Genomic DNA, 23535 nt, shown 5'->3' on the forward strand with positions numbered 1-23535 from the left:
CATCTATAACAGGGGAGTACAAGAATAGTCATAGTAGCACTGCTCACAACAGTAAAAACCTGGAAGCAACCCAGATGTCCATTAACGAGAAATCAGACAAAATGTGCCACATTCACACACTGGAATATCATACAATAGTGAAAATAAATGAACTAAATACATAAAATATGGCTGACTCTTCCCATGTTACAGTGGGTGAAAAAAGTCCAAAAGGATACAAAGGCATTGTTTTTTTCCCATTGTAATGGACTTTATTTTTAGAGCAGTTTTTAAGTTTACAGAAAAATTGTGAAGAAAGTGCAAAGTTCCAATACATCCTCTCTCTACCAGCATATAGTTTCCCCTATTATTACTATGTTGCATTTATGGGTACGTTTGTTGCAAACGATGGACCAATGTTGACAGATTATTATTAACCGAAGTCCATACTTTGTGCTGTACGTTCTATGGGATCCATCATTACAGTACCACACAGAATAGTTTCACCACTAAAAATGCCCTGTGCTCCACCTATCGTCCCCATCTCCCGCAACCATTCATCTTTTTACCATCTCCATATTTTTTGCCTTTCCCAGCACGTCACACAGTTGGAATCATACAGTATGTAGCCTTTTCTGACTGGCTTTTCCTCCATGTCTTTCTGTGGCTTGATAGCTCATTTCTTTCTGTCACCGAATAACACTCCATTGTCTGGATGTTTGAAACTTGTAAAGCAATCTACAAGCCGCCTACCCAGGCTAGAATACCTATTTGCGGGAAAACGCGCCCACAGGACGCTGCCGGCCGTAGGGAAAGCGGGAAGAGCCCCGGCGAGCGCAGCCTGCAGCTCAGCGAGGGCCTGAGATCCACCCCAGGCCCTCCGCCCTTCGCGCGGGGCGGCGGTTGATGACCGTGGGCCGGCCGTTTTGATGAATACAGGAGGGCCGCAAGGGCCTGAGGGCTCAGACACCACGCGGAGCCAAAGCACTGCCTCAGCCGCAGTTGAAGAAACCGCTCTCGGGCTGGACGGAGGCGGAGCAGCAGCTCGGGCTGAGCCAACAGAAGAGCCTTAAAATGCCTGGAGCAGCCCTAGGACAGCCCCCAGCGCGAGGCACTCTGGGAGTCGTAGTCTACCTCCCGGACAGCAGTCTTTCTCGCTTCGTTTCCCCGCCTTTTAACGTCGCTTTTATTCTTCCCCTCCCCTCCCAGCACGCCGGCTTCCGGGTCGCCACACGTTTCACGTACGACTACACTCCCCAGAATTCTCTTCTTCGCGTCCCAGCGCGCCGCGGGCGCCGGCCGCCTTCTTTGGACTGCAGTTCCCAGAAGCCCTCTGGGGAAGTGCTTCCCTCTCTCATTTCCAGGACCACAATTCCCAGAGACTTCAGCTTCCTGGCGGTTCTCTTTTTACTCTATCTCTTCTTGAGCTGGCCGGGCTTCGCCGACCAGCCGGCGCACAGCCACGACGTGATCCGTCGTGACCCGGCACAGGGTTTCCTCAGCGGCCTGTTTTCCTCCTCACTCAGTTGTCCCTTTTGCAGGCTGTCGCGGCTGGCCTGAGCGGTGACCTGGCGGGCCGCGCCTGCGCTGTGCCCCGTTTCCTGCCTGGCTGGTGGCGGCGGCCATTTTGTTCATCCTCCTCCTCCTCCTGCTCCTCCTGGTTGGAGCGCAGTGTCCGGAGCGGGCTGGGGGGAGAGAGCCCGAGAGCGGGGTTCGGTGCGTTTTCCTCTGTCCCCAGCCGGTGCCCGTAGCCCCCCTCCCCTTCCTCCCCACCCCCTCCCCTCCCCGGCCCTGCCCTCCCCCTTGTCCCGGGATCGCTCCGTCGCACCCACCATGATGGAAGACGACGGGCAGCCCCGGACTCTGTGAGTACCCGAGACGAGGGGTGCCAGGCGCCGAGAGGCCCGGGCACCGCGGGACGCTGTGGGAGGGAGCAGGAGAGCGGGGCCGAAGGCGGGACTCTTGGCGGCTCCCTGGCCGCGGTGGTGCGGACGCGAAGTGCATTCCTCATCTGTCCCTTTTTCCTTAGAAAGGAAGCTCTCCCTTCCCCCAAACACAGTCACTTCCTGGGGTCCGGGGCTTATTTCGACCTTTTCCTCTCGCGCCCTTCTTTGCAACCTCCTCCTAAGCCGGGTTTCTGCACGCCAGAGCCTGTCAGGCCCGGGAGAGCTCCTGCTACTCCTGCTCCGGGGGCCCTGGGCCGGGCCGGGAGCTGCCGGTCCCCCACGGGGGCTGGGCCTGGTGGGGGTGGGACTGGGGGTGGGACCGCAGCCACATCCCCTGCGGGCCGCGAGGAATTAGCACTCACGCCCTCCAAGTCCCCAGTCGCTCCCTGCTCTTATCCCAAGTTGAGCTCTCCGAGGAAGACGGACATTCTAACACCACTCAAGCCCCTACTGTCTTTCTGCCCCACGTGCCCCCGCCCACGCTGTCAGAAACACTTTGCCTAGCGCCCGCTACTTTTAAAGTGCAAAAGGGATCCCTCTTGCCGCCGGAGCATCTTTCCCTTCTTGGATGAAGAAGTTTACTTTGAGCGCTACCTGCGCTAAACTGACAACCAGTTGTTACAGTGGTGTTACCCTCTCCTAATCTGTGGATCGAGACCTTCAGAGTTGGATAAAATGATGTTTTTATCAGCTATTCGATGTGTCTTTTGAGCACTTTTTCTTCTATCTTGCTGTTGCTCTTTACTCTGAAGCCCAGTGTAATGAATGAATTTCGTCTTTGAATCGCTTATTCGAGTTTCCTTTCCTTCCTAATGAAGAGTGATGACTCAGCATTTGCATTCCTTTCCAAATAGTGTGGCAGTCCTTTCTTTTTTCCTGCATTTTTTAAAGTGTAATTTCTAATTAAATGTTTAAGTTGGGCACCTTGGGTCTTCCTAGCCTCTCGAAGCTCAGCACACCTGCCTCGAGTGCAAGGAGTCAGTCAGGTCGCTGCTTTGTTTTCTCTTGCCTCTGCCTGGTATTGATACGATCATAGTTCACTTGGCTCTGCTATCTGATGGGGAAATTACTTTTTGGGGAACAGATGAAGGTGAATGGGTACTTAGGCAGTTAGACTAGTTTCTCATCTCTAGTCCTACCAAAGAAAGTTTGCTCCGTAAAGAAGGTAGATGTCTATGTTCAACATTAATACAAGTTTGTTTTTTTGGCTGGTGGGGGGGGGCTTACACTTTTTTATTCCTACTTCTCTAATGTCTCACTAAAGTATCTGCTATCCCTTTTGAGAATTTGAGGTCAACTTAAGTACATCAAATGCTTGAATGGGAAGTCTGCTTAGTAGGAAGTTTTGTATCAATATTTATGTTTTGTGCTGTCTTCCATTTCTGCTCTCTTTTCCCAGAAAAGAGAGGATTGGGACAAACTTGAAATTTGTCCTCTAACATCTGTTGAAGCCAAGACTTGGTATTTAGTTAGCAATGTGTTCTTTGATGGAAGCATCTGGGAAAGCTGGATTTAGGCCTAGCAAGCATGTATTTAACAACGATAAAAGTTACATAGTATTTAAAAATCTGAAATGTCATCGCATCATAATAGTTACTGAATAATTGGTAAATCCTCAAGGCATATTTCTCATTAACTGTATCTGTCTGTTCCTTATGAAGAATTCCTGTTTTGTCATGCTAAACAAAATGCTATTGCAGTACCTTTAATTCATACAAGCACTTTGCGTCTGCCTTCTCATCTCCATCAGATCTTAGACCGTAGACTAAGAAGCTAACTTCTTTGTCACTTATTTCCTACCTCTACCTTCTCCAGTCTCCTGTTCTTTCTCAGAAACACAATTAAGTTGTCTATGTTTACAGTTATCTAAAAATGTGACATGTATACATATAAGTAAAGAAACATCTTGAGCTTCGTTGTACCTGTATGTCAGTATATGTTTACTATTCTGTCTTCCTTTTTCCTTCTCCCACTCTTCTCCATGGGAAGGATTTTTTTTTTTTTTTTTTTAGACAAGGACTGCTACATCTTCCTAGGTCTTAACCCTGCAGCACTTAGTTCACTGCCTGGAACATAAGAGGTACTCAAATATTTTACAATGATTATACTTCCTTTCATTAAATTAATATTAAGTCCGTTTTTAAAAAAGTCCTGATTGATTTAAAATTATATAAGCAGACATGATGGTCATATGTGGTGTGGTCTGTTGATTTTTATATTTTTTGAAATTTGAAATGTAAAATTTTGAGATAAAAGCAAATGTTTCACATTTGGATTTTTGTCAGATTTTAATAAAAATGCATATTTTTTAAAGTGTTCATTTTACATATTTCTCAAAGGGTTCTTTTAGATACAGGTAACATGATAAAAACTTTGAAGGTGACTTTAGAGGTTGATACCTAGTAGGGTTTTTTGTTTATTTATGGAGATCCTTCTTTTATTTTACATCGTGATCTTTGGATTAGGCTTTCAAGTGGCTGGTATGTTTTAAAAGAATGTACTCTTAACAAAGCTTATCTTAAACTGTTTCCTTGATATGCCTGTGTGTTACTAGTGAGGTTTTTTTCCTGCAGACACACACAAGCTAAGACATATGGTTCTATCATCAGAAAACAATATGGTGTTTATAGCCTAGGTAGGTCTTTAAATATTCATTACCTACAGTATTACTAATTTATTTGATGGTATTTAAAGTGATATAGAATTGCTTTGATGTTGAGCCTAAAATTTGTCATATAGTTTCTTTGAAGGTCTGTTTTCTGATGTTCTTTGCTCCCATTTAACATTTTTTGTATTGGGGGGTAAATGTATTGGGTATCTTGGGATCTAAAAAAACAAATGAGATCATGCTGTATAACACTGGTGTTGGAAGTGAACTGCCTGACACCTACCTTGTGGGACCCACATTTCAGATTTGTGTTGTGTGTAGCTTTGAGTACAGTGATTTGATCCATGGTATATCTGAATCTGTTACACAACATTAAATTGTAATGGTGTTCTATTGTAGTTTTATTTTCTTCATCTACTCGATGCACCAAAATGAGTAGGAATTGTGGATCTGGAATTATACCATGTTAGTGCAATGCCATCTTTAAGGCCGTTTTTTCCCCCCCGATAGAGACTCAGTCAAAAGGAGGAAATAAGCCATTCATTTAGAGTATAATCTGAACATCTAAGGGCAATAGCAGTAAATACTGTTAAATCCCATTATAAAATTGATTAGCTGTACCATACATTTGGCTATATTGTGGCTGTAATTAAACCTCTCATACAATTTAATCATATTTTCTGTTTCTTTAAAATGTATGTGTATGTGTGTTGATATTCCTTATATAGTTGGTCAGTTCACTTGTACCTCCTGCACCTTTCCTCCACCCTGCCTCCTTCCTAAAATGAAATATCGACAAATTGATCAGCACATTAGAGGCCCATTGAAGGATATTGTTGCAAAATCTCCTCTTATATAGGAATTTTCAAGAACAAAAGTAAAAATATTACTTAGCCATAGTGTCTTGTGTAAAAGTGCTGGTAATTTCAGCCTTCGTAGGGCTAATCTTCTCAGAGTGAGAGCACATTCAGTATTGAAAAGTGTGATTAGTCTTCTGAAAGGCATGATGTTCTTAACTTAAAATTCTGCCTGGTTGTACATAGGAAGTAGTTTGGCAATGTGAACTTTTGCCTGCTGTGAAACTGCCAAGTTCTAGTCTCAAATTTGATTTTAACCCTGACTTTAGGGATAAAGACATAATTTTCCATTTTTAATGCATTAGTTCCTACAGTTCCTGTTCTTAGAAGACAAAATAGACCTAAGGTTTGCTTTTTTTTCCCCCCTTGAGTTAAAAATCGTTTTGGAATTTCCTAAGTGTTTACTCTTTGGATTGATCTCACTACAATAATTTGAGCCATTTGTCTTTTTCTGTTATTTTGTATGTGTTCTTCAAGTAGAAATTTTATATTTAAACCCTTGGAACTTTAGAATATGTTGACGATTTTATAACCAAAGCAGAAAGAAAGTGAAGTGTAGATGATTTAGAAAGAAAAAGTAAATATTTCTATATGCTACCAAGAGATGATGTTTTTACCAGGTCAAGAGTTGAATATTTTTGTTAGTATTTATTTTGGGACAGATAATTTTATGATAACGTAAAGGTACTTAAGCTGTATAGTATTTTAAAAGCTGTAAAATGTTTCTGTATTAAGTGTTATGATGGATGAAGGCAAATGTAGGTGAATGAATTACAGAACTCTGAGTAAAGGAAAAGGCAGTCTCAGGTTTCTGTATAATTTAGGTGAAATTATATGGCAAATTATCTCCTTTTTATCCTGGCAAATTAAGATGTTCTACATGTTGTTATGGAAGGCCATTTTTATTTTTATTTTATTATTTATTTATTTTGCGGTACGCGGGCCTCTCACTGTTGTGGCCTCTCCTGTTGCGGAGCACAGGCTCCGGACGCGCAGGCTCAGCGGCCATGGATCACGGGCCCAGCCGCTCCGCGGCATGTGGGATCATCCCGGACCGGGGCACGAACCCGCGTCCCCTGCATCGGCAGGCGGACTCTCAACCACTGCGCCACCAGGGAAGGCCCTGGAAGGCCATTCTTATATTAGTTTTTGGAGTTTGCTACTTTACCAACTGAACTTTTAGTGGAGATATTTGAAAAGTAGGAAACCTTAAAACTAAACTTTTTCTCTAAGTATTTCATGACATTCTAAACTTGCGTTAACCTTTTGCTCTTTGTTATCAGTGCTTGAAATATAAATTAATATATCTAAATGTGCCTCTAGAAATTCTTCAGAATCTGTAGTTGATTAGAAATTGGTTGACTTGGAATAAAAATCCTGTGAAACAGTAACAGCTTTGTGACTGTTAGGTATGTAAGGTAGTTAATGCCCGTGCAGTTTTTTCCTGGAAAAATCATTAAACAGTCATACAGATTAAAATTATTTAAATCATTTACCGTTTGTTACATTCAAGTGATAATTTTAACTTTGTTGCTAGTTAGCTTTGATATGTGAAAATCAGTTTTATCCACTCCTATTCTCTTAGAAATGAGCTAACTATTAGCATTTTAGGTTAGTTGAGTGTTAACACTTCAGAGACCAAGGTCACTGTTCATTTTCTTTACAGATAGGTCTACTTTGTACAAAAAGAAATTCCATGGATACAGGTTCACAAACCCCTATGAGTTAAAAAAAAAAAAATAGGCAATTGTCTGGCTAGCTCAGAAGCCTATAACCTTTCACTACTGCTGGGAAAAGTATGTCACTGCACAGCCTACTGATGGGTCTGCTCTACTTTAAATATAACAAAAAGGTGGCATAGTGGACCTAAACCAGTTTGTCACTGGTTTAGTCTTCCATTTAAGTAACATTGGACTTGTGTTTCATTTTTAGAGCGTGTTAAAGTTATTGGCACCCATTGCAGTGAAATTCTTAGGTGAAAAGAAAATTGCTATTCATTCTTAATCAAATTTTTTTTTCTTTTTAACACTTAACCTTACCTTTCTTAGTCTTATTTTTCCCTTTCAGAGTATCCTGTCTTAAACTATGGCAACTGTAGATACAAGGCTTATATTGGTCTCAGTACATTGTTTCCAGATGTTAGGTATTATAGTTAGGAAAATAAAACTTACGTCCTTTTACTTTCCAGAAGAAAATATGTTAAATTTTATAAATGTTGTTGGTTTATGAGGATCATAACTGATGTGAGTTTTAGGAACTATATGCTGAGTGCGAGAAAGACTTAAAGTTTACTAAGCTAAATTAAGATAGATCCATGGTAAAGAAGATGTGGTACATATATATAATGGAATATTAGCCATAAAAAGAAATGAAATTGGGTCATTTGTAGAGATGTGGATGGACCTAGAGTCTGTCATACAGAGTGAAGAAAGTCAGAAAGAGAAAAACAAATACTGTATATTAACACATACATGTGGAATCTAGAAAAGCGGTACAGATGAAGCTATTTGCAGGGCAGGAATAGAAAGGTAGACATAGAGAACGGTTGTTTGGACAGGGTGGGGGGGGAGCGGAGGGTGGGATGAATTGGGAGATTCGGTTTGACATAAATACACTACCGTGTGTAAAATGGATAGCTAGTGGGAACCTGCTATATAGCACAGGGAGCTCAGCTCTGAGCTCTGTGAAGACCTAGATGGGTGGGATGGGGGAGAGGGAGGGGATATATGTATACATAGAGCTGATTCACTTCACTGTCCAGCAGAAACTAACACATTTTAAAGCAATTATACTCCAATAAAAAAGAAAAGAAAGAGAAAAAAGATCCATGATACAAGATGGTCATCTCTGGGTGGTGGTGTTCTTTTCTTTTAAACTTATGTGTATTTTAAGTTTCTTATACAAAATACATACATTCAATTTGTAATTTTTAAAAAAATCTTTAGATATGTTATAGTCAAAAGTATACCTGGGGGCTTCCCTGGTGGCGCAGTGGTTGAGAGTCCTCCTGCTGATGCAGGGGACACGGGTTCGTGCCCCGGTCTGGGGGGATCCCGCATGCCGCGGAGTGGCTGGGCCCGTGAGCCATGGCCACTGAGCCTGCGCGTCTGGAGCCTGTGCTCCGCAACGGGAGACGCCACAACAGTGAGAGGCCCGCGTACCGCAGAGGAGAAAAGTATACCTGGATTTGTCTTAAATTTTCTCTGAATTTCTAGAGAAATCTTTATATTTGCTTTGTTATCTACATTAAGATGTATTTGGTTGATTCTGATGCATTTTTGAGTGTGAATTTTATTTTACCCTGCTCTCCTAAAACAAAACTATGAAGACCTACCATCGATAACAATCTTATTAGCAAAGTAGAAAGAACAAAATCCTTCAATCTTTGTGTTTTGCTATAACTTTAATTCTCTTCTTTGTTCATGTAATTGCTTTGGTTGGGGGTCTAAGGTAAACTCACCTTGTGTCTGATATCCTTCTATGATCAGGTGTTTTAATGAATCAGTATTTGTGGTATTATGTGTGTGTGTTATACATTATTTTGAATTGTGTTTCATATCTAAAAATTATAGTTATCTTGAGACTGATTTAAATTTTTATTCTAACAAATAAGATGAGAAAATGATATATAGGTACAGAATAATATGCTTTGGGTGGGAAGCAAGGTCATATTGTTTTGGTTTTTCTTTTTTTTTTTGGCCGTACATGGGCCTCTCCCGCTGTGGAGCACAGGCTCCGGACGCACAGGCTCAGCGGCCATGGCTCATGGGCCCAGCCGCTCCGCGGCATGTGGGATCTTCCCGGACCGGGGCACGAACCCGTGTCCCCTGCATCAGCAGGCGGACTCTCAACCACCGCGCCATCAGGGAAGCCCCTGATTTGTTTTTAATAGAGTCTTTTGAAGTGATATTTTAGTGACCTAAGAATAATTATTGCTTTCCTAAATGAGAGTTAATCTTACACTCAAAGGATCAGGCTTAATTGGAAAAATTTTACTGAAGACAGAGGAAGTTAAAATGAAATAAAAGATGATGAGTAGATGATAATGCTTTAGAGCTAGAGCTGAAGGGAAATAGCTGATTTTTTTCTTTCTTTCTGTACAGATACGTAGGTAACCTCTCCAGAGATGTGACAGAAGTTCTTATTCTTCAGTTATTCAGTCAGATTGGACCCTGTAAAAGCTGTAAAATGATAACAGAGGTAAGATCTTCCCAGTTCCCTGTGCTGACAATTAGCATAATGTTTAACATTTTGAGATACATGAGTTGATTAGTATCATTTTAAGTTTCAAGTTACTAGATGGATAGATTCATGTTGTGTTGACTTATTTGATTTGACTGACAAACTAGGTTTAGAATGGAGTTTATCTGAGAGGACAGAGTTTCTGTGCTGTTATTTTCAAAGGGTCCTTCATGATGTAGTTATCTTCAAGTGATTCTGCTTATGTAAAGTTGTTAGAGCTTATCTCAGAATGTTGAAAAACTAGGTTATATTTCCAATAAGAATGTTATATTTCATATATTTCCAATAAGAATTGGTGTGTGTAGAAGAACATTAGGTTATTATGAGCATAGTGCCACACAAGCATCTTCAGCAATTTTAGTAAATGCTGACTGAACAACTTTATGTAGATAGGAATTTAAATTGTTAGGATAATTTGTTTTCCTTTTTTTCAAAAAAATCTTACTTTTTATACTTTCCTGGTTAAGACTCTGGAGCAGTGCCCAATGACTCGGTTTTCAGTTTATTTATTAACACTTTGCTTTTTCAACTATTTAGTATGTACCAGATACCATGGTAAGTGCTAGGGATACAGTGGTGAATAAAACGGTTCCTGGCGCGATAGAATTTTCCAGTCTATGAGGGAGACAGAGGAAATAATAGGCATTAATGATATAGGATAATAAATAGTGTGGAAGTTGATAGTTTCAAGTGCTATAGGAGCTTGTAGGTCCGTACAGTCTTCAGTCAGGGGAGGATTCAGTGTCTAGGCTGAAACCGAAAAGGATAGTAATGGAAACTGGCTAGACAGGAATTTGAGAAAGAAGGGAATCCAGGTAGAGAGAAGAATGTTGATCAAGCCTGGTAGACAGAGAGCGGGAGTGCTTGTGAGATAGAAGGAAAGATAGAAACCATAATGTGGTTGGAGTTTCGAAAGGGATTAGTCTTAGGAGATGCCGGGAGATGAGGCAGGAGTGTTCAGCAGGGGCCAGAGCTGTGCTAAGGAGTTTGTGTTATATTCTGAGACGGAGGGGAACTATTAGAAATATGTAAAGCAAAGTGGCCTTTTGATCTTCATTCTTAACTAATAAGGATAATTATCACTCTTTTCTGGTATATTATCTCTTCTTTCCTTCCTGTCTTTGATTATTTATTCATTCTTTCTTTAATTAATCAAAAATTTACTTTGTACTAGGCACTGTTCAAAGCATTGGGGATATAATGCAGAGCTAGACCAGTGAGGTTCACAAGAGTTTACATGTTAGTGGGAGTATTGTAAATAATAAGTAAACAAGATAATTCTGGATAGGAGTAAGAGCTTTTAAGAGAATATAACAGTTCTGTGATGGTGATTGCAATGTTGGTGCTGTATAGGCTAGGTGGTGAGGGATGACGTCTTGCTGCAATTGGCATCTGTATTGTGAAAGTAATAATGTAGGTTCTTAAGGAGATGGGAACTGAAGTTGCATAATTGAATGTTGAGGCTTTTTGGTTATGATCTGTGATCTAGAAATCTGTAATCAGTGGGCAGTTGACTCAACCAAATTCTAAAAGATCAAATGAGTCTTTTTTAGACTATGGATGTTTGGTATGGGACCAACATGATAATGACTACTATCAGAAATCACCTCTTTGAGCTGAGATAGGAATAACAAGATGGTGCCATCTACATTAAGAGCTGGAGGCAGAGGGAACAGCCCATACAAAGGCCTTGTGTTGGTAATGAGCTTGGTGCATTTGTGGAACCAAAGACCAGGGTGGCTGGAACCTGGTGAATGGTGGGAAATGAGTGTAATAGAGTAGGCAGGCAGGGTTTGGAATCACATAGGGCAGTATGAGCCATGACACAGTGTTTGGATTTTACTCTGCAGTGGGGATTTTAAGTAGGGCGATGAAGTATTCTTTTTTATTAATTTATTTGTTTGTTTGTTTTTGGCTGCATTGGGTCTTCATTGCTGCATGCAGGCTTTCTCTAGTTGCGGCGAGTGGGGGCTACTCTTCTTCGCGGTGTGTGGGCTTCTCATTGTGGTGGCTTCTCTTGTTTCGGGGCACGGGCTCTAGGCGCGCGGGCTTCAGTAGTTGTGGCTCGCAGGCTCTGGAGCGCAGGATCAGTAGTTGTAGCGCACGGACTTAGTTGCTGTGCGGCATGTGGAGTCTTCCTGGAGCAGGGCTCGAACCCATGTCCCTTGCATTGGCAGGCGGGTTCTTAACCACTTCGCCACCAGGGAAGTCGTCCTGATGAAGTATTCTTATTTGCTTTTTTTTTTTTGGCAGTACGTGGGCCTCTCACTGTTGTGGCCTCTCCCGTTGTGGAGCGCAGGCTCAGCGGCCATGGCTTACGGGCCCAGCCGCTCCGCGGCATGTGGGATCCTCCCGGACCAGGGCACCAACCCATGTCCCCTGCATCGGCAGGCGGACTCTCAACCACTGCGCCACCAGGGGAGCCCCTTATTTGCATTTTTAATGTTACTTTATTTGGAAAATGATTTTTTTTTTTTTTTGGTGGTATGCGGGCCTCTCACTGCTGTGGCCTCTCCCATTGCGGAGCACGGGCTCCAGACGCACAGGCTCAGCGGCCATGGCTCACGGGCCCATCCGCTCCGTGGCATGTGGGATTTTCCCGGACCGGGGCACGAACCCACGTCCCCTGCATTGGCAGGCGGACTCTCAATCACTGTGCCACCAGGGAAGCCCGGAAAATGATTATTATATGGAGAATGGATTGTAGGGGGCAAGAGTGGAAGGAGAGGGAAACCAGCTGTGTTTATTTCACTAGCCTAGGTAGGGGATGATGTTCTTTAGAGTCATAACCATAGAAATAGAGGTAGATAAGTTTGGGATACATTTTGGAGGTAGAATCAGTAGGACTGGATTGGCCGTGGGACATAAAGGAAGACATCAAGAAAGACCCCTTAGATTCTTGTTTGCAGCTGTGTGTATGTTAATGCTGTTTGCTAAAATGGGCATGGCATGACTGAGGGAGACACAGGATTGATTGGGGGTGGGGAGTGGTGGGAATCGAGCTCTGTTTTGGCAATGTTAATTTTAAGATGTGCATTAGACATATAAATGGACGTCATATGTAGGCAGTTGGATAAACTGTTTTGGAACTCTAGAGAAACCAGTGTTGATGATACTAGCTTACAGTGATAATTTGAAGCCATGGGACTGGATAAGATCTAGCTCCTAGATCTAGAGAGAGCGCTGAGAGAGAAGAGAGTAGAGGGGGCCTAGGTTCGAGCCCTGGAGCATCTCAACACTTAAGTGACATTTATAGTTTGAGTTAAGGAGGAAGAAATACTTTCTGAAAGATCCTCCAGTGAAGAAACAGGAAAACCAAGAGAGTATGGTGGAATCTACAGGAGAATATTTAGAAGAGGAGGAGAGTTGTCAACAGTTTTGAATTCTGCTTGAAAGTCAAGGTGAGGACAGAAAAGGGATCACAGAGATGGCAGGGAGGTCATTGGTGAGCTCAACATGAAGTTTCCTTGCCATGGTTGGGTTGGAAACTGACTGGAGTGGGTTTAGGAAAGAATGAAATGTGAGAAAGTGGAGAGTCGCTAGAAAATTTTTGAGAAACATTTGATACATATATTTTTTAAAACCTGTGTGCACAGCCAGCCATATGAAGGGGTAGAGGAGTTTGAAGTGAACTTTCATAATTTATCTGTATTCTACAACTCCTATATTTGAACTTGTAAATAGTTGTAAAATTTCATATTTCTTTGTCTTGACATTTATGTCATCCAACAAAAATTGGTGACAACACCGTGGTAAGGACACAGTTGATTTCAGAGTGTCACTTGGTGGTGGTGTAAATGGGAAACTTTCAAAGGGCATGAACTCATGAACTCTAGTACAGACTATTCGTTTCCTTTCATAAATTTCATTTTAGGGTATGAGAAATCCCTTTCCTCCCCTTAGTTTTATGATGTTTTACTTTAGATACTGTTTATCGTAGATTCTAGCTTTCCCTGTATACTATAATAAATGTATATTATCAATTCTAAGGCAAATGTTAAAAAATTTTAACATCTCTGACAGTGACCAAAAATGGTGTCTTAAATGAGATGAAATGCAGTGTGATGTGAATATATGTGTGTGTGTGTGTGTGTGTGTGTGTGTACATGTATGTACATACATTGAATGGGATCTGGCCTACTACTAGTTAGATAAATTTGAAGTCAGTATGCACGAGTAGACTAGTTTACTAAAGCCCGTTGTTATCATAGTTCTACAATTGGACTCCTGTATGTTTTGCTGTGGTTAACAGTGTTTTCCTTAGAGACCATCAGGGCAGAAGAGGTAGGAGTACAAGGAAAAGTTGACTAGCACAGTGTTAGCTTCATATTTACCTTTAAACCTTTTCTTCAGTGAGTGTTACTGGTAAACGTTAACTCTTCTACAAAAGGAATGTTTGGAGTCTTTTCCCTATTTCCTTTCTCTGCCTCCTGAGAACAGCATTCACGTGGCTACAACAATAGGATTTTTGTATGAGAGCCCGTAGTAGTTTTCTTGTCAGTATTAATGATTACGCTTTTTTCCCCCTCAAGGAAATGCCTTCTGGTTGCTTCACCACTATTGTTTTAGACGTCTTATTTTGGATTTTTCTGCTAAAACTTCCCTGGAATGAAAAACAGTGGTTGTTGAAAAGAGCTTTATTTTATCTGGTATTTTTAATCCCTTGTAAGTGCAACTGGAATTCCACATTTTAAACATTATTTTTAGATATTTTACATTGAATAGTGATATTTTTAACCTTATGTAAAAAATATATTTGTACAACTGTATAGCTGTTCAATATAGGTTGCAGTCTTATAAAATTCATTTCCATTTTGGTTCATAGGTGTTACAGTTGTTATATCTTAGGTACTTTCTCATCTTATATTGGTGTTTTATATTCATTGGTGTCATATTAGGTACTCACTTTTTTTTAAAATTTTTATTGGAGTATTGTTGATTTACAATGTTGTGTTAGTTTCAGGTGTACAGGAAGGTGAATCAGTTATACATATACTTATATCCACTCTTTAGGTATTCACTCTCTTATATTGGTGTTTTGTGATATAAAATTTTAGCTTTGTTGTGGAATATTTTATTCAGACACATTTTCAGAAAATCTTTTCTTAATCACTAGTATATTTTTCTGGTCTTTGGAAGACCAAATTCAAAGTGTATAGAATCTCCAGAGCTTCAGAAGATTTTGAAAGGTAGGGATTTCATTTCAACAGCTGGTTATAAATCTGAAATTTTTCTTTTTTCATTCTTATTCCTTCCTTGTACAGAAAAGAAATACATAATCTCGTCTTATTATATGTATCAATAGTACTAATCCTAGTTTCGATCAGGAGTAAAGTTTGTAAAGTTGGTTCATTTCTGTATTTTTTTTATAGTCATGGGATACAGTTTATGAAGGATTATGATGCATAAATAGAATTCATCCCTTTGAAAATAATGTTGGGAGAGAAGAGCAGTGGTAAGGAGTGGTCCTTATCTCTCAAATCTGAACTTGAGGTTTTGTTTGGTCTAATATAAACTTCTGTTTTATATTTAACATACTTCACCAGAACTCTGTACTTTGATTTAATGCTGGTAGTCATGATTCTGTACTGCTTTGTAGTTCTGTTTGAGTACAACAGTATTCTGAGGTGCAAAGTCAGGTATAGGTGTAAATCTTATTTTTAAAGTGTTAGGCTTTCATAAGCTTATGCAATCTCACCTCGTACATGCCTAGCTATCAGTAATGTTTTTTCCTGGATTTTCTTCTCAGCAACCCGATAGCAGAAGGGTCAACTCTTCTGTTGGATTTTCTGTTTTGCAGCATACAAGCAATGACCCATATTGCTTTGTGGAATTTTATGAACACAGAGATGCAGCTGCTGCATTAGCTGCTATGAATGGGAGAAAAATTTTGGGAAAGGTAAGATAATAAATGATGGCATCTTATGAGTATATATATTTGCATGTCAAATTAGTTTGTATTCTTTCTTAGCAAGTTTTTAACAAATGTTCAGCTCTGCCAAGTGATGGTTTTGCTTTATTCAGCCTAGTGCTTTTACCAAAATAATCCTGCTTGATAAAATGATTTAATAAGTGGTAAGTGTTGTGATTCATAATGACATGCCTAATAATTTTATTAAATATAATCTTTATTTTTAGGAGGTCAAAGTAAACTGGGCAACAACACCAAGTAGCCAGAAAAAAGATACTTCCAGTAAGTACTCCTGCTGCATTTTACTGTGGAAGAGTTCTGAAATTATCCTTGGCAGCATTACCAGCTCAAATAGGTTTTTTTCTTCCTTTAGTGTTGCCTAAAAAAGGTTTAGTACCTGACTTCTTAAGTATTTGATTACCAAATGCTTTGATTTCAGATCATTTCCACGTGTTTGTTGGGGATTTGAGTCCAGAAATTACAACAGAAGATATCAAATCAGCATTTGCCCCCTTTGGTAAAATATCGTAAGTATCATAATCAATACTATATTCAGTAGTGATAGGCAAAATTGTACATGATTAACTTGTATCAGAATTAAGATTTTCTTTCCCTAGTTAGTGTGATTTTTGTTTGTTTTGTTTTTTTGATTAGTAGATGTTGTTGAAAATGTTAATGTCATTTCAGTGTTTTGGGGTCTTGTTTTCATCTAATCCTGTGTATAACATGTTAAAAATTAAGTGATTCTGTTTGTTATCTTTAAAGCAGATGTTTGGGTGGTAAAACTTATTATAAAGTCCAGCTTTTTGTCAAATGTTTTCAAATTTTGGTGGTTAAAGATATGGGTTAACCAAAAATAAATGATTCATACTGTGTATTAAACTTTTATAGGAGGAATTTATAAATGGGGAAAGTAGGTAAATCCTTGGATATATTGTGAAATTGGAAATGTACATGTTTAATTATAATGATAAATGTGTTTTGATATTTTAGCTGAAAAGTAGCATTATTATAGTAGTAAAATGTTTCAATGTCTGAGCCATAAATGTGGGATTAATTAGTAGATATTTCTGTTAGTGGTATTTGATTCTGCTAGGGTAGGGCCCAATTGTGGTTTGATTTTCTTTTTTTTTTAAACAAAGTTGGTGCTCAGATTTTGCTGTATGTTACTTGATCAAATATATTGGAAAATTTAAAGTGTTAAAAGTTCTATAAAATGTTTATCACAATTTATCTATCTGCTTAAAATCACTTTATTTTATGTATTTATTTCCTATAGATTGAAGTTAAACGTTTTAGTACTACTTTACAAAAATACGTTTCACCTAAGAACAACAGTATTTCTCTCTGCAATTTGTTGTTCTATAGATTTAATTTATTTGATAGATTTAATTCTTAATTTTCTATTTTGATATTTACTTTGCTTTTTAATCTAGATGTGGTAAGTAGTACTGTTTTAAAAATCAGTATAAAAAATAATACAGGTTGCTGTTTTTCAATCTATATTTATACCTGAGACCTGCAGTTTTTCTAAAGTCCAAGTCACAATTAAAAGTAATAGCATTCTGGTTATTTTGCAGAATTGCTCATAAGAATGGACAGGATCTTGAAGGCTAACTGCAAGGAACTGTGCACACTGGAACTCAGTTGTAGATTTTTTTCTCATTTCTATTTATTCTTATTATACATTATTTATATATACATATTTTAGTATTTACATTTTAACATTCTATATTCAGTGGAGTTCTATATTTCCAATCATTTTAACTTACTCACTAAAATTTCTGTGTAAATTTGTTGTTTTCGTACTGGTGTGCTTAGCATTGTTGTTAGTTTTTTATTCTCCTTTCTTAAATTTCTGAAAATGTCAATTTTTCAAAATTTACAGCTGCCCAAACTCCAAAATGATGGTAGAGAATTGACCAAGAAAAATAAAGAAATCTGTTAACAGGCCATGTATGCCTTTTTAATTCCTATTTTTTCCTCTTTTTCAATTTTTTAATATTTCATATATTTTGTATCACTAGGCAGAAGACATTTAACTATTTAGAGATTGCATGGTAAAGTAGTTAGCATTGTTACAGTAATTTATAGAACCAGTAAACCTTAGAGGACACTAGCGAATAGAATATTAGAAAAGGAAACTATTGTTCCTATTAATCTTCAAATTTGAGCATTTAGTTTAGAAAGCACAGGCTGTTTGATTAGGTTGCATGTTTATTACATGTTTTTGTCCTACTGCTTTTTTCTAACAGGTAAAGAAGCGTTAGGGAGAGTTCAGGAATGGCTGTAGTTAATTAGGGCTAACTGGAATTTTATTTAAAAAAATGCTCACAATACAGTGTGTGTGGTTCCTTTTAGTTTTTATTTTGAGGATGACTTTTACTTCCCTCATTTAGCTGTGCTTCTTTTCACAGGGATGCCCGAGTAGTTAAAGACATGGCAACTGGAAAATCCAAAGGCTATGGCTTTGTATCTTTTTATAATAAACTGGTATGTTCTTTCAACTCAATTTGAATTTAATGCAAAATTTAGTTATTAATGAATATTTTTGGATGTTGACTACAAACAACTATTGTGTAATTTTGTTTTAATAATAAGGTGTAGTTCATTCTTTTTTTTTCATAAGCTTGGAAATAACTGGGAAAAATAGGCTGATTATAATGAAGTATGTTGAAGCTTGCATTTGTGACTTGGTAAGGGTAAGATGTGTTAGAAGTAAAACTCACAACTAGGACAAATGAGCTAATCTCAGAATTTGAAGGGAAGTTACATTATATTTGTCTTGGGACTTCCCTGGTGGCACAGTGGTTAAGACTCTGCATTCCCAACACAGGGGGCTTGGGTTCAATCCCTGGTCAGGGAACTAGATTCCACATGCATGCTGCAACTCAGGATTCGCATGCCGCAACTAAGGAGCTCACCTGCCGCAACTAAGACCCGGCATAACCAAATAAATAATAAAATAAATAAATGTTTTTAAAAATTATATTTGTCTTAACCATGAAAATCTCAATTTTAACTTTCTTAAAATGCTTTTATTTATTTATGTATGTATGTATGGCTGCGTTGGGTCTTAGTTGCGGCGTGCAGGATCTTTTGTTGCAGCATGCAGGCTTCTCTAGTTGTGGCCTGTGGGCTTCTCTCTAGTTGTGGCACATGGGCTTCTCTCCAGTTGTAGTGCACCACGTGGGCTCTGTACCTGGGGCACGCGGGCTCTCTAGTTGTGGTGCGTGGGCTTAGTTGCCCCGCAGCATGTGGGATCTTAGTTCCCCGACCAGGGATTGAACCCACATCCCCTGCGTTGGAAGGCGGATTCTTAACCACTGGACCACCAGGGAAGTCCCTTAACTTTTTAATTATTATCCATATTTTTGTAGCTGGGACGTTAATGACTACAGCAAATTATGTAAATGAAATTTTAAGCAATTCGTCTTGATTTTTGCATGTATTTAAGAACGAGGTACCAAATATCTAAGCATTTGCATTAACTGTAACATCAGATAATAAAATGGGCTTTGGTATTAATGTTTTGGAACAGTTTCAACAACTTAAATTATTTACATTTTATTGAAGCAGTAAGATAAAGGGCAGGAGTTGTATCCTTTTTTTGCTTAGATTCATTGCAAATTCACATTACTTCCTAAATTCATTTTTTGGGAATTCCCTGGCAGTCCAGTGGTTACAACTCCTCACTTCCACTGTAGGGGGCATGAGTTCCATACCTTACTCAGTTTATTGTAGAACTCAATTTTACAGCATTCTAAATCATAATGCAGAAGTCTTCCGTCTTAAGTTTTAAATCTTGTGTCATAGTCCATTGTTATTAGAATGTAGATTGGGGGGGTTAGGTGGTATTTAGACCATAGTATCAAAGAGTTTTTAGATACTTCAGTAAAAGTCATATTACAAATCAACCATAAAATTAAGATATTTGAAAACAATTTTGTCCTTTTTTTTGGTGATCAGTGGGATTGTAATTTTCTCCTTTTATGTTTGAATTATAATTTCCCTTGATGATTAAATGCTATCCTGGGTTTTTTTTTGTAAAATACTTTAATTTATTTATTTGGCTGCACTGGGTCTTAGTTGCTGCACGCGGGATCTTCAATCTTCGTTGCAGCATGCAGGATCTTTAGTTGTAGCGTGCGAACTCTTAGTTGCGGCATGTGGGATCTAGTTCCCTGACCCGAGATTGAACCTGGGCCCCTTGCATTGGGAGCGTGGAGTTTTAGGTACTGGACCACCAGGGAAGTCCCTATCCTGGTATTTTAAAATCTATAAATAAATATTGCTTTAATGAGTCACTTACTGATAAGATTTATTGGATCCAGAAGTGCCAATGTTTTATTTCATCTTAATGAGTCTTATGAACCACTCTTTTCTGTGTTTGTAATTGCTGTTTTTTTTTCTTTTTCTCCGTAGGATGCAGAAAATGCAATTGTGCATATGGGAGGTCAGTGGTTGGGTGGTCGTCAAATCAGAACCAATTGGGCCACACGTAAACCACCTGCACCTAAAAGTACACAAGAAAGTAAGATATGTCTCCTTTATATGTTTTTATGGATACTTCACAAAATCATGTATTAGTTTAGTCTTAATTTCTTAACATTGAAATTTTATTAGCATTTCAAGACTCATTTTATCTTCAGTATAATTGTGGGAAAATAACTGGGCTTTGATGCAAGTATATTTGGAGCTGTGAACCAGGTGATTTTATAGGTCAGATCATAGTGTCAAGGAGAAAAAATTCTATTTCTCCCCACAATGAGGCATACCTTAATAGTATATGGTAATCAGTTTTATAATGCTGTATAACCATCAACTTTTTTTTTTTTTTTGGCTGCGTTGGGTCTTCGTTGCTGCGCGCGGGCTTTCTCTAGTCGCGGCGAGTGGGGGCTACTCTTCGTTGTGGTGCGCGGGCTTCTCACTGCGGTGGCTTCTCTTGTTGCAGAGCACGGGCTCTAGGCGTGTGGGCTTCAGTAGTTGTGGCACGCGGGCTCAGTAGTTGTGGCTCCTGGGCTCTATAGATCGCAGGCTCAGTAGTTGTGGCTCATGGGCTTAGTTGCTCCGCGGCATGTGGGATCTTCCCAGACCAGGGCTCGAACCCGTGTCCCCTGCATTGGCAGGCAGATTCTTAACCGCTGCGTCACCAGGGAAGCCCCATCAACATTTTTGTTTTCTTTCTGCATATAGATAACACTAAGCAGTTGAGATTTGAAGATGTAGTAAACCAGTCAAGCCCAAAAAATTGTACTGTGTACTGTGGAGGAATTGCTTCTGGGTTAACAGGTACAGTGTCTGGTTTTTCTAATCCCCTTCTCTGGAGCTTCATCATTATTAGCAATTTCATGATAACATGAACCTTAAATATTCTATTTGTATGTTTGTTTTTCAGATCAGCTTATGAGACAGACATTCTCACCATTTGGGCAAATTATGGAAATCAGAGTTTTTCCAGAGAAGGGCTATTCATTTGTCAGGTAAAATCCTACCTTACGTTTGATCCCCTCAGGTATCAGAGTTTGTTATTTTAGTACTTCTTTGCAATGTAGAACTTTAAACTCCTACATGATGTACTTTAGGAAAATACCAAGTTGATACTTATAAATTAAGGAGTTTCTGTATTACTTACTAAGTACTTAAAAAAATAAAAAACAAAAAACTTCATTCTCATCTTCTCTTAGATTTTCTACCCATGAAAGTGCGGCCCATGCCATTGTTTCGGTGAATGGTACTACAATTGAAGGACATGTTGTTAAATGCTATTGGGGTAAAGAATCTCCTGATATGACTAAAAACTTCCAACAGGTAATCCAATTTTTCATAGCACTTTTTAAGGTCTCCTTCTTACATATCTACATAAAAGCTTTAGAAATTGTAAAAGAAAGCAAACAAAAAAGTAAAGCATATAGCTGCTTTCAGTTGATTTTATTAATGCTATTTCAAAAGTGATTATTTTGCGGTATTAACTGAATCTTAATACTTTCTTTTCACAGGTGTCACCACCCCAATAAACTTAGACAATGATAAATAACAGAGTCCTATTCACATAAGGGTGCTTAGTTTTTCTCTTCCTTGTCTCCCACTTTCTTCAAATACTGTGTTTCTTACTTGTTCCCTAAAACAGTAATTTGCTTTTTCCTAGGTTGACTATAGTCAGTGGGGCCAGTGGAGCCAAGTTTATGGAAACCCACAACAGTATGGACAGTATATGGCAAATGGGTGGCAAGTACCACCTTATGGAGTATATGGGCAACCATGGAATCAACAAGGATTTGGAGTAGAGTAAGTTGTTTTGAGTTTTTCCAGTATAGAAACACATAGTTCTGACAAAAGGAATTAAAAAGTGTGTTTTCCTAGGGAGAATCTATTTAAGCTAAATACATTGAACTATGTGGCATTAACTATGTGGCATTTATAAGCATTGTAGAAACCTTACGAAAAATGAATTATAATGCTAAAAATTTGCTTTTTATTATCTAGGTGGAAAGGGAGTTTGGGGTAACATGTGATGTGTCCTCCTATCTCTATGAGCAGTTGGTAGAATTTGATTTACATTTCTAATACACTGTTTTATCTACTTGTTTATTTTTTCATGGAAAAGATCTTTGTCTGGATATGTTCAGCAATTTAATGATTTATGCCTGTTGGCTTGTGTGAGAAGTCTCTGAAATTTATCTAATATAAAGTAGCTCGCTTTTTTTCCTTTGTTGATAGATTGCATTGGTCCCTTGTGCTTTTTCTAGCCAGCCCAAACCTTTGTTTTCACCAGTTCTTCCTCCTGTTTACAAAGTAAACTTGTGTTTTTAAAATTGTTTATAAATTGATATACCATGTGTGCAAATATATGGTGGGTAGATGATGAGTTTAATCATTTGTCATTTTTAAAAAATCAGTTTTGAGATACTTTTCAGAGAAGTCATATGTTATCTTAGCAAAAATTTAAGACTAATATTGGAATATATATTTTGCATATATGGATATATATGATTTATTTCTTTGCTCTCTGTTTTAAGTATGTTGATTTCTTGTTTATGATTAGACTCTGCTTGACTTTTGTATAACTGTATAGATAATTTTTTCTTTGCATTTGCTGAAGATTTTTTTTTTTTTTCTTCCAAGTCAATCACCTTCAGCTGCTTGGATGGGTGGATTTGGTGCTCAGCCTCCCCAAGGACAAGCCCCTCCCCCTGTAATACCTCCTCCCAACCAGGCTGGATATGGCATGGCCAGTTACCAAACACAGTGAGCTGGGACTCTAAACAAAATGTAATTCATGATAGCTTCAATTTCCTTGTGACACTCTGAAGACATGAAAGTAGACATCGGAAAATGAAAATATTTATTTTAAAAATTGAAATGTTTGGAACCTTTAGCACAGCTTTGCTTTGGTGAAGGACACATGTCTTCTAGTTCTGCCTTTTTAAGTTTTTGTTCATGATGGATATGAACATGATTTTTCTTTGTGTACAAAAACTACAATAAAGTCAATTAAGACAATTCTGACTACAAATTTTGATATAATAGGAGAAATGGGTAATACATTTTGATTCTTAGATACTCCATTTTTATCTTGCTGTTCAGTATTTTAACTCACTGTGTTTTTAAAAGAGCAAAAAAGGGAGGATCATGGAAAACTGGGAATCACAAATAAGTTCATCTTGAACCTTGATACTCCCCTCCCCTCCCCCAAGGTGGACCACATTTGAAGTCAGCAGAAAAAAAGTGTGATATTGAGAAGAAATGCATGATTTTGGAGTCGCTTTGGAGGAAATACTTTCTCTGTGCCTAAAGAAACTGAAGCCAGACTGATAAAAGAAATTTTGCAACCTAAATAAGGAACAGCATTGTCTGACTTACTTGAGCAAATATTGGTGGTCCAGATTAAGACATATTTTTAAAACTTTAAAAAGTGTTGATTATTAAAACTGTAGTAAATTACATTTCATTTTGGGGGGAAAATTCCAAGTATGGTGTTTGTATTAAAGT

At 38.7% G+C, this 23535-nt stretch overlaps 1 protein-coding gene across 9 annotated transcripts; it reads left to right on the forward strand.

Moving 5' to 3' along the window:
* Positions 1-1701: 1701 nt before the first annotated feature.
* On the forward strand, positions 1702-23046 carry TIAL1 (TIA1 cytotoxic granule associated RNA binding protein like 1). Of its 9 annotated transcripts, none has more exons than XM_019940101.3 (13): positions 1725-1844; positions 3938-4005; positions 9494-9590; positions 15382-15531; positions 15771-15825; positions 15983-16070; positions 17961-18036; positions 19969-20077; positions 20740-20835; positions 20942-21026; positions 21231-21354; positions 21692-21831; positions 22669-23046. In XM_019940101.3, the coding sequence occupies exons 3-13, from the start codon at positions 9579-9581 to the stop codon at positions 22793-22795; spliced, it is 1062 nt and encodes a 353-aa protein (XP_019795660.1). In that variant the 5' UTR covers positions 1725-1844; positions 3938-4005; positions 9494-9578; the 3' UTR covers positions 22796-23046. The 9 variants fall into 9 exon arrangements, with proteins under 9 accessions (XP_019795656.1, XP_019795657.1, XP_033697369.1 ...); XM_019940106.3 differs by having other exon boundaries at positions 1726-1844; positions 15433-15531; XM_019940100.3 differs by lacking the exon at positions 3938-4005 and adding an exon at positions 4499-4560 and having other exon boundaries at positions 1734-1844.
* Positions 23047-23535: the final 489 nt, after the last annotated feature.

The sequence above is a fragment of the Tursiops truncatus genome, chromosome 16 (assembly GCF_011762595.2).
Source record: "Tursiops truncatus isolate mTurTru1 chromosome 16, mTurTru1.mat.Y, whole genome shotgun sequence".
NCBI classification, from domain to species: Eukaryota; Metazoa; Chordata; class Mammalia; order Artiodactyla; family Delphinidae; genus Tursiops; species Tursiops truncatus.

Excerpts from the sequence above, each read along its gene's own strand:
- TIAL1 (XM_019940097.3), top strand. The coding sequence starts at position 1,813 with ATGATGGAAGACGACGGGCAGCCCCGGACTCT. Across the intron at positions 1,845-9,493 it reads GACGGGCAGCCCCGGACTCT|ATACGTAGGTAACCTCTCCA; the intron begins GTGAGTACCCGA and ends CTTTCTGTACAG. Across the intron at positions 15,826-15,982 it reads CCAGAAAAAAGATACTTCCA|ATCATTTCCACGTGTTTGTT; the intron begins GTAAGTACTCCT and ends CTTTGATTTCAG.